This window comes from Lutjanus erythropterus, chromosome 15 (genome assembly GCF_056507025.1).
Source record: "Lutjanus erythropterus isolate fLutEry1 chromosome 15, fLutEry1.hap2, whole genome shotgun sequence".
Taxonomy (NCBI): Eukaryota; Metazoa; Chordata; class Actinopteri; order Lutjaniformes; family Lutjanidae; genus Lutjanus; species Lutjanus erythropterus.
The window spans coordinates 3,062,626-3,077,884 of record NC_139331.1 but is presented as its reverse complement, the minus strand read 5'-3'; the positions used below and the strand labels follow the sequence as shown (position 1 = coordinate 3,077,884).

Sequence of the window (15,259 nt, the reverse complement as noted above, 5' to 3'; positions counted from 1 at the left end):
AGGCAAACTTCCAAAGATTTCTCCCAAACCCAGTGTTCCTTAAATATTATGGCACAACTTGTCTATGCACACCGACAAAGTAACCATTCAGAGGTCGGCTAAAGCATATCTCAGTCTGGTACTGCATATGAATGAAGCACAAGTAGTCCACATTTTTACACAATCACTCAAAAAGCACATGTCACTGTTGCACCAAAAAATAATACAGAGAACATCTAGCATAGTCTTCATCATCCATTATTATTATCATTATTATTAGTAGTAGTATTATTAAGTGTTTCCCAAAGTTGTGTTATTTGAAACAGCCAACACAAAGGACAGCATTGTGCCAGTTCTTTAGCAACAATGACCTGAAGATTAACACCCTCTACGAAACTGACACGGGGGAAACATTAGACCTTAAACCTCATGTTAAGGTTACTAAAATGCATACAGTAAAACTATATTTTTTAAAAAAGTAGACTTCACAATAACAGTGTTATACAGAAATACTGACACAATGATTCCAAAGGGATTTCAGGGGGCAAAACACACTGTGACCATCTGGTGTATCACCATCTTGAGGTAATCACTTCAGGGGTAAAGAGACGGTAAAATGTTCACTTTATTTCGGAAAAGTTAGAAGAAACTGGATTTACTGTGGAAAATAATAAGGGGCCTCACACGTTAAACAATAAAAACACTACATTTCCTATTATTACTGTATGCAGACACACACACACGCACTTATTATGTCGTATTTCCACGTGTACAGTACACTAAACCACGAAACAACGTTCAAATGTAGGCGTTATTACAGAGAGATACTGTGGCTTACATTCACATGGTTTCTCTGAATGGGTGAGGAGTGTATGCTTCCTGTGCTCCACAGATGGCGGCGGGGTCAGGTGGGAAACTACAGGCAAAAATGGAGGCACATTCCTCTCCTGAGGCAGAGGGGTAAGGGAGGACTTTTTTTTTCTCAACTTTTTCCCTTCTTTTTTTTTTTTTTTTTTTTTTTCTTATGACAAACTCTCGCACCTCTTCAGCAAAGAATCCGGGGGCCGGGGGTAGTAGCCGGTGGTGCAGGGCTTGTCGGGAGAAAACCTGGGGAACTTGTAATCCAGAGGCAGATCTGAGAAGAGTCAAACCAAACAGGAAAATCAACAGCAAGCCTTCCAGTTCCATGTGTGTGTTTAATGCACCACTACTGCTCAAAAGCAACAGCAAATGCTCAAGAGTAATAATTCATGTTCGCTGGAAAAGCACGCTTTGTTCTAAACAGCAGGTAGTCATCACTCAGACCAGAGAATGTTGGACTCATTTGTGTTTGATCTTCTGTCTCCAAAGAGACAACTCTGGCCTAAAACAGTCATAAATTAACGACATGTGAACTCAAGCAGGATGAAAAAGTGAAGCAGAACCCTTTCTAGGGGCCCAGGGGCACCCACTCCCTAAAAATATTTATAATTTTAACATATAATTGAAGCAGTCTGGTTCACTCAGAGATGAAATCAGTTGTTTGTTCAGTTCAGTTTTGTATTATAGCATGACGGACATATTCACCCTCTTAGGCTGACAAACAACAAGTAATTCTGGATTATGTTACTAGTAGGAATGATAACGATTAACTGATGATCAATTAATCGTAGGGCTGAGCAATATATCAATATTATATCATATCGTGATTAAGGATGTGCGCTATTAGTTGGCTACATGATTAAATGTCACCACCCTCGCTAGTCGGCACCAGAAATACTAGTCAGTTAAACTATTTAATATTTTATTCATGTACAATGTAACTGTTACCTCTAAGGTGTTACTCTAAGATGCAGCTGACCGCCACTAGTCGGGGGTGTGGCCCCATCAGACAGCAGCCACACAATCCTGGATGTTTTTTTTTTTTTTTCAGCAAAGTCGGGCAGATGACGTTCGTAAAACCAGCGCGGTTTGTCAGTGTTTTAAACTAGAAGGTGAAATTAAGGTTGGGTGTAGACTGTGTCACAATAAACTGATATATAGCCACTTGACTGGACCAACATGTGACCACATTCAGCACAGACACGGACAGTAACCTGCAAGCAGAGCAGCTGCTGCTAGTACTGCTAACGTTAGCCACACTGGTTAGCAGGCTGGCAGCTAACGTTAGCTCTGGGTAATGATGTCGTCACATTCCACCAGCATTTCAAGTACGATTTGGTGATTGTAGACTATGATTAATGGCTTCAAATGGCTCTTAATACTTTATTCGGACATTGTTTAACATTATCAATTAATAAATTCTGCTCAGTTTTAACTGCTCTCTGAGTGTTTTCTTACTGTAATTATCAATACTGAGCAATATGAATATATCACCCAGGTCTGATTGATCGGTCATTAAGACATCAAGTAAAATTTAATCAATCTACTATAATGAAACGAGCTAAATGATGATCTGAAATGTAAGAGAGGTTATCTTTAGTGTGCTCCGCATGTTATCTGATATACAGAAATGAATTGTGTCTTGGAGGAGAGGAAACACCACCTTTCTTGGGAAATTTTGGAAGTTTTCTTGCCAGTTATCGACCCATGATAAGGATTTAAATGGACACAGCATGTTGATCAAATTCAAAATGAATCATCTTGGCTGTCGATTTATACTCATTAGGGCTGAAACTAACAATTATGGCATAGTCATAGTCAGTTGATTATTATCTTAAATAATTGTTTGTTTTAAGATGTCAGAAAATGTTGAATCAGTGTCTCAGTGTCAGTGTCTTCCAAAGGCTAAGATGCTGTCCTAAAAAGTCTTGTTTTACTCACAACCCAAAGATATTCAATCTAATGTCATGGAGGAGTAAAACAACCAAAAAATATTAACATTTAAGAAGCTGAAAAAAAAACCCTGACTTTTTTCTTAAAAAATTACTCAAACCGATTAATGGATTATCAAAATAGTTGGCGATTTATTTAATAATCAATTAATTGTTGCAGCTCCAATACCCATTAATATGTGATCTGTTAAATTTTAACCACATCATGTGGTTTGAGGAGCCTTACAATCATAATATTTTGTGTTTGTGTTCCCCATCTTCACTGTTATTTCCATACAGACCTGTCAACAGTGGTGCTGCTATTTCTGACAGTTATTTTGAATTTAGGACTGGCTCCATGCCATCCTAATTTAGGATTCCTTACTTAGGAAATTCTTCAGTGAAGACGCTTCTGTAATAGTTAAATTCCTGTCCTGAGATAAGATTGGATGTTTTCCTAAATGTAGGCAGGAAACAGGTTTCAGCACCAAACATCCTTAATGTCATCCTCAACTGAGATAAGAGAGGATTTCTGATTTTGGACGTTTCTGTAATGAGACCCCAGGATTTTTTTTAGTTGCAATTGTTGCTTTCCAGCCATGTGCCTTCTTCTTCAGACACGTGTCTTGGTTGCACTGCAGAGAGGCTGGTGGTGAATCAAAGGTCAGTATGCTTCAAATGATAAACATTCAGGATCATTGAACAGCATTTGACAGACCCTGCCCTCACGCCTCTCTGATGCTGGAACTGCACATATTTTTCTTAACTTTTCAAACCATCCAACTTTCACACACCCTTCATTCTTCAACCAGTCGTCGGCCAAGTATGTGGAGATAAGAAAGTATGCAGACTTTGAACTTTTCCTTCAAGCTCTCTTTTACTTTTTACATAACTACTTCCATCACTTTACTTGTATGACAGAGGCCAAAACCATGAATGCCTTTAAGGGACGACTGTCATAAAGTATGTGCTGTTATAACCATATTTAAATTGCGTCTTCTTAGTAATGACCTGCTTTTCGTTCGCACTAGTTAGATTCTAGAATAGTAGTATTTGGGATGCACAAATCCAGGAGGCAAATGTGATGAACTGCTGCTTTTCTGGAGAACTAACACATCTTTCGAAGCGCACCGAACAAACGCTGCGTCTCACTGGTTCTTCAGAGGCTGCCTATTGTTTGGTCCATTGTTTTGAAAACCTCAACAGTCTGAAAAATGTCCCATTGGATCAAAAGCCCATTTGTCTGACAGACCGTTATACCAAAAACAACTGGCCACTCCCCTTGTAGTTCGGTGACTGTCAACCCTGTCCTTGGTACTGAATCGGTTTATTAGGCTGTCTGTCTGGTCCTACACCAAGCAACATTTCAATCGATTTTACCCGAGTCAGTGGCCAGTTCAAGTCCAGCTTAGACCAAAAAGTAGCCACCTCCTGGGCACTGTCAATGTCAAGGCACCAAACCCCCAACTGCTCGGGACGCCTGTTTCTGGGCAGCATCCATCACTCTACCACCTCTCCCACAAAACTGCATGTTAGTATACAAGCCTATGAGCGTGTAAAATAATAAACAATGGAGTGGAAATAATTTGATTTCCCCCAGGGTAGACTAACAAAGGACATTCTTCTTCTAAAATTCAATGGGAGCTATCTTATTGGCAGTATTTTTGCTGTCTTTGCTTTTCCAATGAAATCACACAGGTTCTAGCTATTTTCAGAGCAATGGAACATTTTTTTTTTACTATTGGGGCTTGAAGCAAGGCATGGAACCAGGTCATCATCCTGACAATCCCACAATTGTTGTACAAAGTTACAGCCACTTTAAGTTTGCGGTTGAAAAATGATTTGAATGATGAACAGTGACATTCTGTTTGCACTTAGCTGACGTTACACAACATGACTCCTTGATATTGATTTGGCTTGCTGGTACTTTCATTTTTTAAATGGCAAGCTGTCAGGCACAGCTGCCAAAGTTTACTTTGCCGGTCTGCCAAACCAAACCTTCCAAAAATGAAGAAATGGCCTAAAGTGTTTTTTCAATAAGGCAATGATTAAAGGTGGTGAAACAGGAGGCTAAAAAGAGCTCAACTCATTGTTTTCAAACTGGCATGTCAGTCCAAATCTTTAAGCAGTTCAGCCAAAACAATATTTGGTTAGCTTGGTTAGCTGGTTACAGGTGCAGACCAAGAAACTATATCCCTTGAATAAAGGCCTCAGTTTACTTAAAATGAACTGCTTGTCGGATCTTTAAAGCATTTTTGCAACTTCCAAAAGCTGAGGACATGGAGCCAACTCGCTTCAGTGCACAGGATTTAAAGTTCTCTCTCAAGGTCTCTTATTTCATTTTTTAAACAACTAGTGCCCGTTCAAATGTGCCTGTTTGGATAGGAAGGACATTTCAAGCAAAAAGAGCTTTCAACTTAATAGCAAATGTGTGATAATCAACAGGCTGCTGTCATTGCTAACAGCTAGCTAATTGGACCAGGCTATTTCCGCTAACAAAAGCATCTATTCTGAAATTTACATCGCTGATGCTTGAAATGTCTGAGTTTGGCAGTGTCATAGGCCATCTACACCAAGATATATAACTAAAAAGTATACTGTTCTTAAACTGTTTCAACTCCAAGTGGATGGTGGTGTCCAGACTGCAGCTTTATTATAGTTATGGTGTGGAATTGTTTTTTCAGAAAGATTTTTTAACATAATGGTATACAATACAATACACTACACTACTCTGGTGGTAATAACAGACTACTAGTCTGACTCATTGGATGGTGGCTGTTAGAATAAGTCTGCCATGGGCAACCAATTGCAGACATTCAGTCATAATAATCTCCTCTCCTTCCGCTATCTGCGCGTTACCGTTTTCAAATTCCCCAACGACAACGACAACTTCCGAGTTCACACACTACATGCTAAAAATGGCAAATTACCCTAACTCTAACCTTGTTGTTAAATGTTGAGAACATAAACAAGCAAGCAACTGTTACCTTTTCCTGTGTGGGGATGTAGCTAATGTCAGGACTCGCTTCCCTGCATGCAATGTTCACCCTAAACACTATTTTGCAGGGGCAATGTTGCTGTATTCTGGGCTTTGTGCTGTCAAGGACGACTGTTATTCATTTAAAGAAATACCAACAAGCCGGAGTGCGTTTCAAGCCTGTGAATGATAATGTGTGGAGTGAGAACTTTCTCAAGCTCTGTGGAGATAAGTCTGGCTATGCAAACCAACATATTGTTGGCAAATATGTCGAATAGATCTTAAGAGCTCGTGCTCGACACTGCACTTCTTTCATCTGCACTGCAAGTGTGCTGTCAATCAGATGAAGGGTTGGTCAAGAAAATTGAAGGACAAACATACATATCGTTCATACAGACTGACTCCTTCCTGCTTTGAGAAAAATATGCACACAGTTCATTGTGTCGGGACTACAAAAAAAAAAGAGTTGGAGAGACATCAGGGGCAGTGGGATGCAGCTAGGATGAGGCTCTGAGGGCCGGCTTTACTGCCAACCTGTGAATGTGGCTTTTCAGAACACTTTTGCTTTAAACCTAGTTCTTTTGAAGCACACTGAACCCTTAAACTTTGTGAAACTGTGGTGTGGTTTGCGTGCAGTCAGCGCAATCTGTACCCCTGCAAGAACATCATGCACACATGTCATGTTAAAATCAATCAGGGCATTCTTGCCACTGTTACCAAGAAATCCAAGATGTCAAAATTTCCTGGCAATCCACTGTAGCAACCTGCACTCTGAGAGAAGCACTAAGCAAATGAATGGCAACAACAGCACACAAAGGTGAGAGCAGACCAACAGTGGACAATCTCACCCAAGTTCACACTCAAACCAATAATCCCAGTGTGAAAAGTGTCAAACCAGCCCTAAGCTCATTGTTATATCGCAGACAATAATACCATTCTCAGTGGAAGTGCTGTGCAGCAGTGGTTGTTGGAGTTCATTCTAACTTTGGCTCCACATCTGCATCTGGTTCAGCGTCTGATTTCATTCTTGTGAATGTTTCTGTGTTGAAACGATGGAGAGATTGTTTGATGTGGGAACAGAGATCTTTAACCACTGAAAGTTTAACACCGGATTGTTTTTTCCTGTTTTTAACATAATGATTCTGATTCTCATTTGGGCTCTGTGGACCATGTGTGTGCATTTACAGGAATACAATGGCAAACACATTTGCATTGCTTGTTTGAAGAGAACATGAGTTTTGTTTTTGTCACCATGTTTATAAGCTGGGGAAAGTCGATGTCAGTGGAATTTCTCCTTTATTTACTGTACAGCACAGAAAACCACAGGCTTCTGTGAGAGCTCTATTCCTGTCCAGCCATTTGTCTTGTCTTGTTCCCTGCTTTAGTATATCAGCAAGAAGTTGTCATCTTCTCTGCTTCACTCTCCTCCTCACTCCATTTCCGCTCTTAATGCATGCTTACCTGTTAGTCTTGATAAATTCAAATTTTTATATAATAGAATAGGTCTACAGGCTTTAATGTTCTTAAAACACATCATTTTTCTTAAACTAGCCATTTTTGCAGCCTTCTGTCTGAAACTCTTTGTTTTAGCTCCTGTGGGGCTCCTAAAAAGCCCAGTCTGCTCTGATTGGTCAGCTCCTTGCTCAGGACAGCAGGCTCTGCCCACTGTGATTCACTAAGTATTCAGTGGGCGGGACGCTCACCTGTCTAGAGGTTATGCTAAGCCCTTGATGACATCATCAGGGGAAGCAAATCTGACTGGCTCTGACATTTTCTGAAAGGGGGAGCGAGTAAAACAGAGAGAGGATGGCAGGTTCTCATATTTTGGGGGTCTTGAGAGAACCCATGGGAGGCATATTTCTGTTGAAAAACTATGAAAAAGTGTATTTTGTACAATATGACCTTCAATTCAATCTTGAAGGTCCAGGATGTAAGATTTCGGGGTTTTCGTAACCTTAGCATGACACGTTAATGTCTACAGCATGATCCTCTTCCAACCAAACACTGACTCTAGATGGGACCTTTTGCGTTTTTGTGGCCACTGGTGTTTCTTCTACTCTCTTGGAAGGGGAGAGTGAGGAGAGGTATTTGCAATCTACAAATGCTACTAAATCCTACTGGTCCTTTGAGTTACTGTCAATATAATGAAACTCAACCATTCCTGTATAGATGTTTTGTATTAAAACTTCACAGGAGGTCAACGTGCATACTCTCTGCCTTTTCTGGTACAATTTTAGATCCTTTTCAAATGCTAAAGTCCAAACCAAGGTTCATTTTTTTTGTCACATTGTCTACATTTGATGTGAACCCATTAGAAATGTATTGTGTGTTCATACACAAGCTAACAGGTACTCCTGATTTTTTGCTTTCATCAGCCTTGTTATTCTAGAAATTGCAGCAATTGCTCCCCATTATCCCACATTATTTTGTTTGCTGGAGCCATTTGTTGCATAAGTACAGGTAGATAAGAGCAGCCAAGTGAGAGCCTTACTGTTTTATTACTTTGTTAATTTAAATAGTTTGAGCTTCCTGGATTAATCTTTCAAATAACTGATATGCCAATAAAAATGTTTAAATTATAGCTACTACAAGGAACTTTAATATTGTGTTGATTTTGGAGGCCCCTTTGGACAAAAACCAGTTTCCATCATAATAACCCAAAAATACCCCAAAATCTCCTCCTGCTTCTTTTTAACTGGTTAAGGTACCACTCTCTGTGACTTTATCTTGTTACAGATGGTCTTGTTAACTGATGTTGGTCATAAAGGCGTATCACTGAGACTGTTTCATATCCTGTTAAAAACTCTTTGTAGTAGCTTTAAAATGAGAAAAAGACATATTTTGGATCTTATTCATTATTCAATGATAATCAATTATTGAGTGTTAACATTTTCAACTACTGGTTACAGAAAATGGTCAGAATCTTTGTTAGTTTTCTCCAACAGACTCTTTATGAAGTCGTCTGACCAAATGTCAGTTCAAATTTGGTCTCTTTCTCTCCTCATGTGTGACTGCAGCTTGTTCTGTTTTGTTCTGTTGGTTTAATAATAACCTACCAGAACTTCCTGTAACTGCGCCGAAAGTCCCAAACTGAAGTACACATTCTTTATTCAAGTAAAAGTACGGATACTTGTTTTAAAAAAAGGCTCTAGTTAAAAATAGAAGTACTGATTCAACAAGTGAAAAAGTACAGGCTCTGAAATATACTCAAAATATAAAAGTAAAAAGTTGTCATCTGAAGGATATTTCTACTGATTGTCTCTGTGCAAAGATGACTGAACCCCAGAGCAAGATAACTTTTTTAACAAGATGGTTAATCTTGGTTCATCTTGTTAAGTCTTTTCTGTCATTTTTTCATCTTGATACGTCTTTTTTTTTTTGGTCTAGTTTCGTCTTTTTCATCAAATGACATCATTTTTGGTCTTGTTAAATCTTTTACATAATTTTTTTGTCACATATTTTTCATCTGCTTGTGTCATTTCTTGTTTTGTTCCATCATGTTTGTCTTGTTACATTTTTTCTTTTAAATTATTTTCTTCTTGTTACATCTTTCTTGTCTTCTTACGTTGTTTTTGTCTCATTATGTCTTTTGTGCGTGATATGCACTGAATGATACACCAATGAATCATCTTTTCTGTGTGTTATTGTTCCATCTATTTAGGTATTAATCAGTATTGATGTTGGAAGGCGGTGCGCAACGATGCAAAATAAAAGTAATCAATAATTCTCCGCATTAAAGTAACAAGCCTGTTTTGAAAATGTAAGGAAAAGGAAGTACAGATGTTTGTGTTCAAATGTCAGGAGTAAAAGTAAAAATTGTCAGAAACATAAATACTCAAGTTAAGTACAGATACCTGAAAACTATACTCTAAGTATTTGTACTTAATGGTTCAGATTGATCGGTGTGACATCACCCCTTTCGGTTTGGACCAAGGTTGGGCTGTTTGGTCTGGACAGTGGTCAGGGGAGGTCTGACACATGTATTTCTGGATCTGAAAGTCTGGATCAAAGTGGTTGTGAAAGGCCTCTGAGAGCGCTGATTTCCACTGACAGCTGCTCAAGAAAAAAATGGTACGGTGTATCGCCTCCCTCCACATACCTGCTATGTGCTCCACACTGGGGATGGCCATAGTGCTGTATTTATGGATGCAGTGGCAGCACCAGGTCAGCTTCTGGCTCTCCTCATCCCCTCCTCCGCTTTTGTGTACGTCCACAAAGTAGGAGCCCCACTGATTGGACACGGCGGAGGGTGCCTTCATGCCCTGCTCCTGTCGAGACAGTCGACACACAAACCAAACTATGTAACTGTGTGTCAAGATTCATTTCCAGACGTGTGCAGACCTGATAAAAGGAGAAGGGAATTCTACCCAGAGCGTGGGGAGTACAGCGAGACTTCAAACTGGCCACAACCCAAGAAGCTATGAGGGTTATTTTGACTACTGCATGAATCATTATTTCCGAGAAACCCCAAGCTCGGTTACTCACAATCACTCATAGAACATCGATATTTTAATAGGCCGGAAGATATGATGAGCAGAAATCTTTGTGACAACAGGATGTGTGCTAACCAAGTGATAAACCAAATGATAAATTGCGCAATATGTCACCAGAAAGAGTTCTGAGAGAGGATTTAACAAAAAATCTGTAATCATTAAGTTGTCATGGAGATTTGTGCAAAATATTTCTAAATATAAATAACGAAAAGGAACCAAAAACAGAACAAAGTGGGGTGGCCTGGGGTATTTCTGAGGATGAGGAATTAATAGACTTCAGCGTGCTGAAGCACAAACCTCTGGTCTAATTCAACACAGATGACAGGGATCAAACTCATCCCAAAGATACTCAACGGTCCTGTAGCTAAATACTATATGTCCTATTATTCTGCCGACATAATCTACACTACCTCCTCTGCAGTAATGAGTGCATGCATGGGAATCAGACCACTGCAGTGTTGCTGCCACGCACCATTAGATTCTGATAAATGAAAAAGGGGGTGAGCCACAGGAAGAGGAAGTCATCTTTCTCACCAACATCAAGACTTTATCTGTGTCAGTAATGTTGTTTTCATCCGGCTCAGTCTAAAAGAGCTGATCTGCCAGATTATCAGGAGCTGATATAGGCACACTTTTATCTTCTTTAATGTCGTGGAACAAAATGGCTTCATTAAAGGACAAATCTGCATTATATTTATTGCAATAAATCATAATATGACCATGATATGTCATCAGAGATTAAGGAAACGTGTGGACTGCAGTGACGTTTTGAGTAGTTATGAGTCGTAAGAAATCATCAATAATCTTGTAGAAGGTGTAGATGTTTATATTTGTTAAATTGAGCAAAATATTAATGGTGTTTGGCAGCAGTGAGACAGGCAGCCTCTTATTCAAACTCCAGAGTGTGTTATTTCAGAGCAGAGGGCTTTTGTTTTCATGATAACAGGCTGAACTTTACATTGGCAGACAAATGACAGTTACAAACAGCTGATCATCTTACAGTGGAGGGGAAACAATTTGCTTCAACCAACAGGATTTCAACCTATTTAGTAAATCGTCTGTGGCTCTAACTCAGTGCTTAGACAGCAGTATTCCTTTTTGCATGTGCAGTTTCTACATATTGCTCCTTGCTAATTTTTTTCAAAATCCACTTTGTTAATGCTACACCAGCTGTCACTCTGGGGGTAAAAATGTTCCTTTGTGCTTCCTTAAAAACAAACTATTCCTGACATGCAGCAAAGTGCTGTCTGTTTACAGAATGAAACAAAATTACTTTCAGGATGACTCCACTTTATTACAGCTCCAACACTGCACTCATCAGGTTATTTGAGGTTATTGATCATTTGCTAAACCTCTCCTCCAAACAGTGACTATCAAATCATAAGCCGGGGGTTCCCAAGCTGCGGGGAGGGTCCCTGTGGGGGGTGTGGAGCCTCTGAAGGGGGGAGGGGGGACCAGGAGAAACATAAAGAATGAAACAAAGTTGATCTATCTAGGGGAAATAAACAAGTGTTTGGTAATTCTGTTGTGCTAACCTTTTTTTCATTGAAACTCAACTTTTGAATCCTTTTTTATCAGTTCCATCCACAATTATTGTTAATAATTGATAAAAAAAAATCGTGTGGTGGAGTGGTGCAAACTTTTTGCAGCTTCTGAAAGGGTGGCATGTCAGAAAAAAATTTAGGAACCGCTGTCATAAGCGGTGTTTTCATCAATGTATTTTTAGAAAAGATTGATGGAAACAAAATTCAATTTAAAAAAAAAAGTTTTTGCACCCACTTTAAGTGGTTTTTAATTAGTTCCTGCTTTTTCATTGGAGATAGAAAGATTTTTAAGTAAGTTCTGATGTAACTGATCAGCTGTTTCTGAAACTGTTTGTGCTGTCAGTGTCCATTATTATAATTTATTAAATGTATTAAATTAGTATTGAAAAAAATCCTGATGACCTCTCTTAATTTTTTCTCTACATGGCGACTGATTCTTCTTCTTCTATGTTTATTGGCAAAAAAAATGTTTTGTTTCCAGTTTGCAACCTGTACTTCTTCTACTCTGTTTATTAATGTCGCCTCCACCAGTGTCTGATGGAAATATACTTTGTTTAGCTTAATTTATTTGCTCCTGTTGTCACCAGCTGATGGAAACGTGCCTAATTCGCATTTGTCTTCCTTTTTTGTGACATTTCAAAAGTTTGCTTTAAATTCACTTGACACTTTTATGGAATCAGGTCTGTAGTTAAACAGCAGTAAGTGGACGTGGCAGGTCAGTCCTCTCCTCGTGTTGAAGTGGTGTGCTGGATCATACTTACAGAGCTGCTCAGTATACAGAGAGTTTGGAGAGTAGTGTCTTTTTTTTAAGTATCTCTGTCCTGCTTTTTGTTGGATTTGGGGAAGTTTAGACTTCAGCAACTCCAGCCAACGTTACATGAGACGTGTTACATTTGCCAAAGTCAGGGTTGGTTAATTCTCATCCCAAAAGCCTTTTCTCTTTTACTTCATCTAACTTTTGCTCCAAAACAAGCTCAGTCTCACCATTAAAAAGATGATTTTTCTCCTACTAAACCAGTGTCTATTATTCAGGAACATTTTAAACAATTGTGCGCTTTGAAAGGTCAACAGCAAATGAGGTCAAAGTTCAAATACTTTGAACGCAGCCAGCACAAAGCCATTTTACTGCTGATCATGAGTGCGGGCCTTTAGTTTCACAAAACATGATATGGATATATAGCAGTTAACGTACATTATTACAGGAATGAAAAAACACACCCTAATTAGTATAAATCCCCAAGAATGACTGCTGGTTGATGAGAGGAGCTGTCTGTAACTGTCTGTTATCTTGTTTGTTTCTTTAACATGATCTGCTCCAGGAATAACAGATTAGTGTGACAGTTATCTGGCCAAATTCCCCCAGGAAATGAGAAAGTCAAAATGGCACAGATAAAAGTTCAGAATTGGGGTGCATTCCCAATCAAGAATCCAGAACTACGCCACTAATTTACTATCTACAGAAAGTTAATCCGCCCATGGCTGCGTTCCCAGATTCCTGCAACTATTTTGATGAGAACAATGTTATCGTAACTGAAACTATGACAAAAAAAAAAAAAAAAAAGACAAAGTTGTAATTAACTGGAATTTAAAGACAAAGTGCAACAGCCTTGGGCAGTTCTCTGTATTCTGGGAGAAAAAAAAAAAAAGATCTGGTCCTGGTCCTAATGTTTTCCTGCCAAGAGATGTGCTGACTCATCACTTTTTGACCATGAGGATCACAACATCCTGCCGTTTAAAACCCTCATCTGCTCTGTGTGGACTGATATTATGTCCTCATTCGCAGCATTTCCTTAAAGGGCGACTACAGCTGTGTTCTTTGCCAGTTTTTTTTAAATGGAAACTCCCACACCGCCGCTGGCAGAAAGCAGTGATGTAGGTTACAGTGCTGATGTCATCTCCCTCAGCTCCCCTCCCCTCCCTTAGAGGTGCTGTAAGCAATTCTAGAAAAAGATGAAGGCGATGAATCTGAGACTGAAACCTGACAATCAACTATCTCTCTCCAGAATCACCTCCTACACCTTCAACCTTGAGGTGTGCAGAAATCATGAAATGCTAAAACATCCATACTTCAACCAAAATTTGATTGTTGATACCACTGGGAAGCTACAGAATGATACAAAAACACCCGAAACATGAAAAATAATAATAAAATAATGGATGCGCCCTTTAAAAGACTACTCCAAATCTTTCATTATTTATTATTACTTAATACTTTGTCATTGTTGTAGGCCTAAAGTGATTTTTACATTCTCCAATCATCAACTAAAATGTGTGTCACAGACTGTCTGTGGTTCAGCGACTTTTCCTCTGAATTTTGGCAGTGGCCAGTCATGTCTCCCTTGAGTAGCTATGGACGCCACATCCAAAAGAAGAAAAGTCTTTGAAGATGATGGAGACTTTAATAGTTGCTGCTCCAAAGAGATTTTTTTTTTTCCTTTTTCCGACCAAAACTGTCTCTTTTGATTGTAGAGGTTGCTGACTCCTGCTTTGGACCCACTGGATCCTTGAAAAAAAAGAATTTTGTTTCTCATACTTACAGTTTTACAGTGTGGCAAAACATAAATGTAGTTTTTAGAGCACCACCATCTGATGGTACATATTTTTGTCTGAGCTGTGGATGAGATTTCCAACCTATCTGTTGAGGTTGGTTCTGTAGCTGTTTAAGTTTTAGGGTATGATAATAATAATCCCACAGATATGATAGTAGACTAAAAAAAGGGGATGCAAAAGAACTTTCCAGTCGTTCATACAGTATGGTGGCATTAAGCCAGAGGAAGAGTCTCACAGAGTTGGGGGTTGGGGTTGGGGACTGAAGGGTGGCGGTTGGGTCGAGGCAGGGGAGCGGCTGCTAAACGGAAACAGCTGCTCCAGCGAACTTACCTCAAACTTTCCCTTTTTCTCCAGCGGCTCCACTTGGGCCTCGTTGGACATTGCGGCATTGCTCTTCGGGACGCCCTCTCCCTCCATTTCCTCCACGATCATCACCGTCTCCCACTTCCCGAAGCTGCTAGCGGGGAACATGTCCGACCTCATGCTATCTCCAAAGTACACAACCTGCAGGGTAAAGGGAACAGAAAAGAGGGTGACAGGGAGGACAGCTTGCTTACAATAGTTTAAGTGCTGCGGTAAACCTGCACTTAAACTCAATTCTTCTCCCTGCAGCAGTCAAAGTCAGATGGCATTTGTCTTATGGCCCCCCAGGGTGAACTCGACCAGACACAACGAGTCTGCAGAACTCATCACAATCTCCCTGACCATTGCATCTCTTTTGTCCTGCATGTCTGGAAAGACAAGCAAGCCGAGGCAGGATTTACTCAGACACATTCCTAAACTGGAGTGCAGGTGCATACCGCTCAAAGCTTTAAATCCCACTTCAACAAGCATTTATTTCTATTTCCTTCAAATGTGAGAGGAAAAGGAGTGAGGAGTGGAGATGCTTTGGATTAATATGACAAGACGCAGAAACATGCTGAC

General features: G+C 39.6%; 1 protein-coding gene across 1 annotated transcript in view; it reads right to left on the bottom strand.

Moving 5' to 3' along the window:
• Window positions 1-580: 580 nt before the first annotated feature.
• Window positions 581-15,259, bottom strand: part of nt5dc1 (5'-nucleotidase domain containing 1) — a 105,051-nt gene continuing 90,372 nt past the window's right edge. Inside the window, exons 10-12 of the mRNA XM_084737124.1 lie at window positions 14,666-14,839; window positions 9,848-10,016; window positions 581-1,114 (exon numbers count right to left, since the gene is read on the bottom strand). Coding sequence (XP_084593250.1) covers window positions 1,002-1,114; window positions 9,848-10,016; window positions 14,666-14,839 — 456 coding nt within the window. The 3' untranslated portion in view covers window positions 581-1,001. The remainder of the gene's footprint in view (window positions 1,115-9,847; window positions 10,017-14,665; window positions 14,840-15,259) is intronic.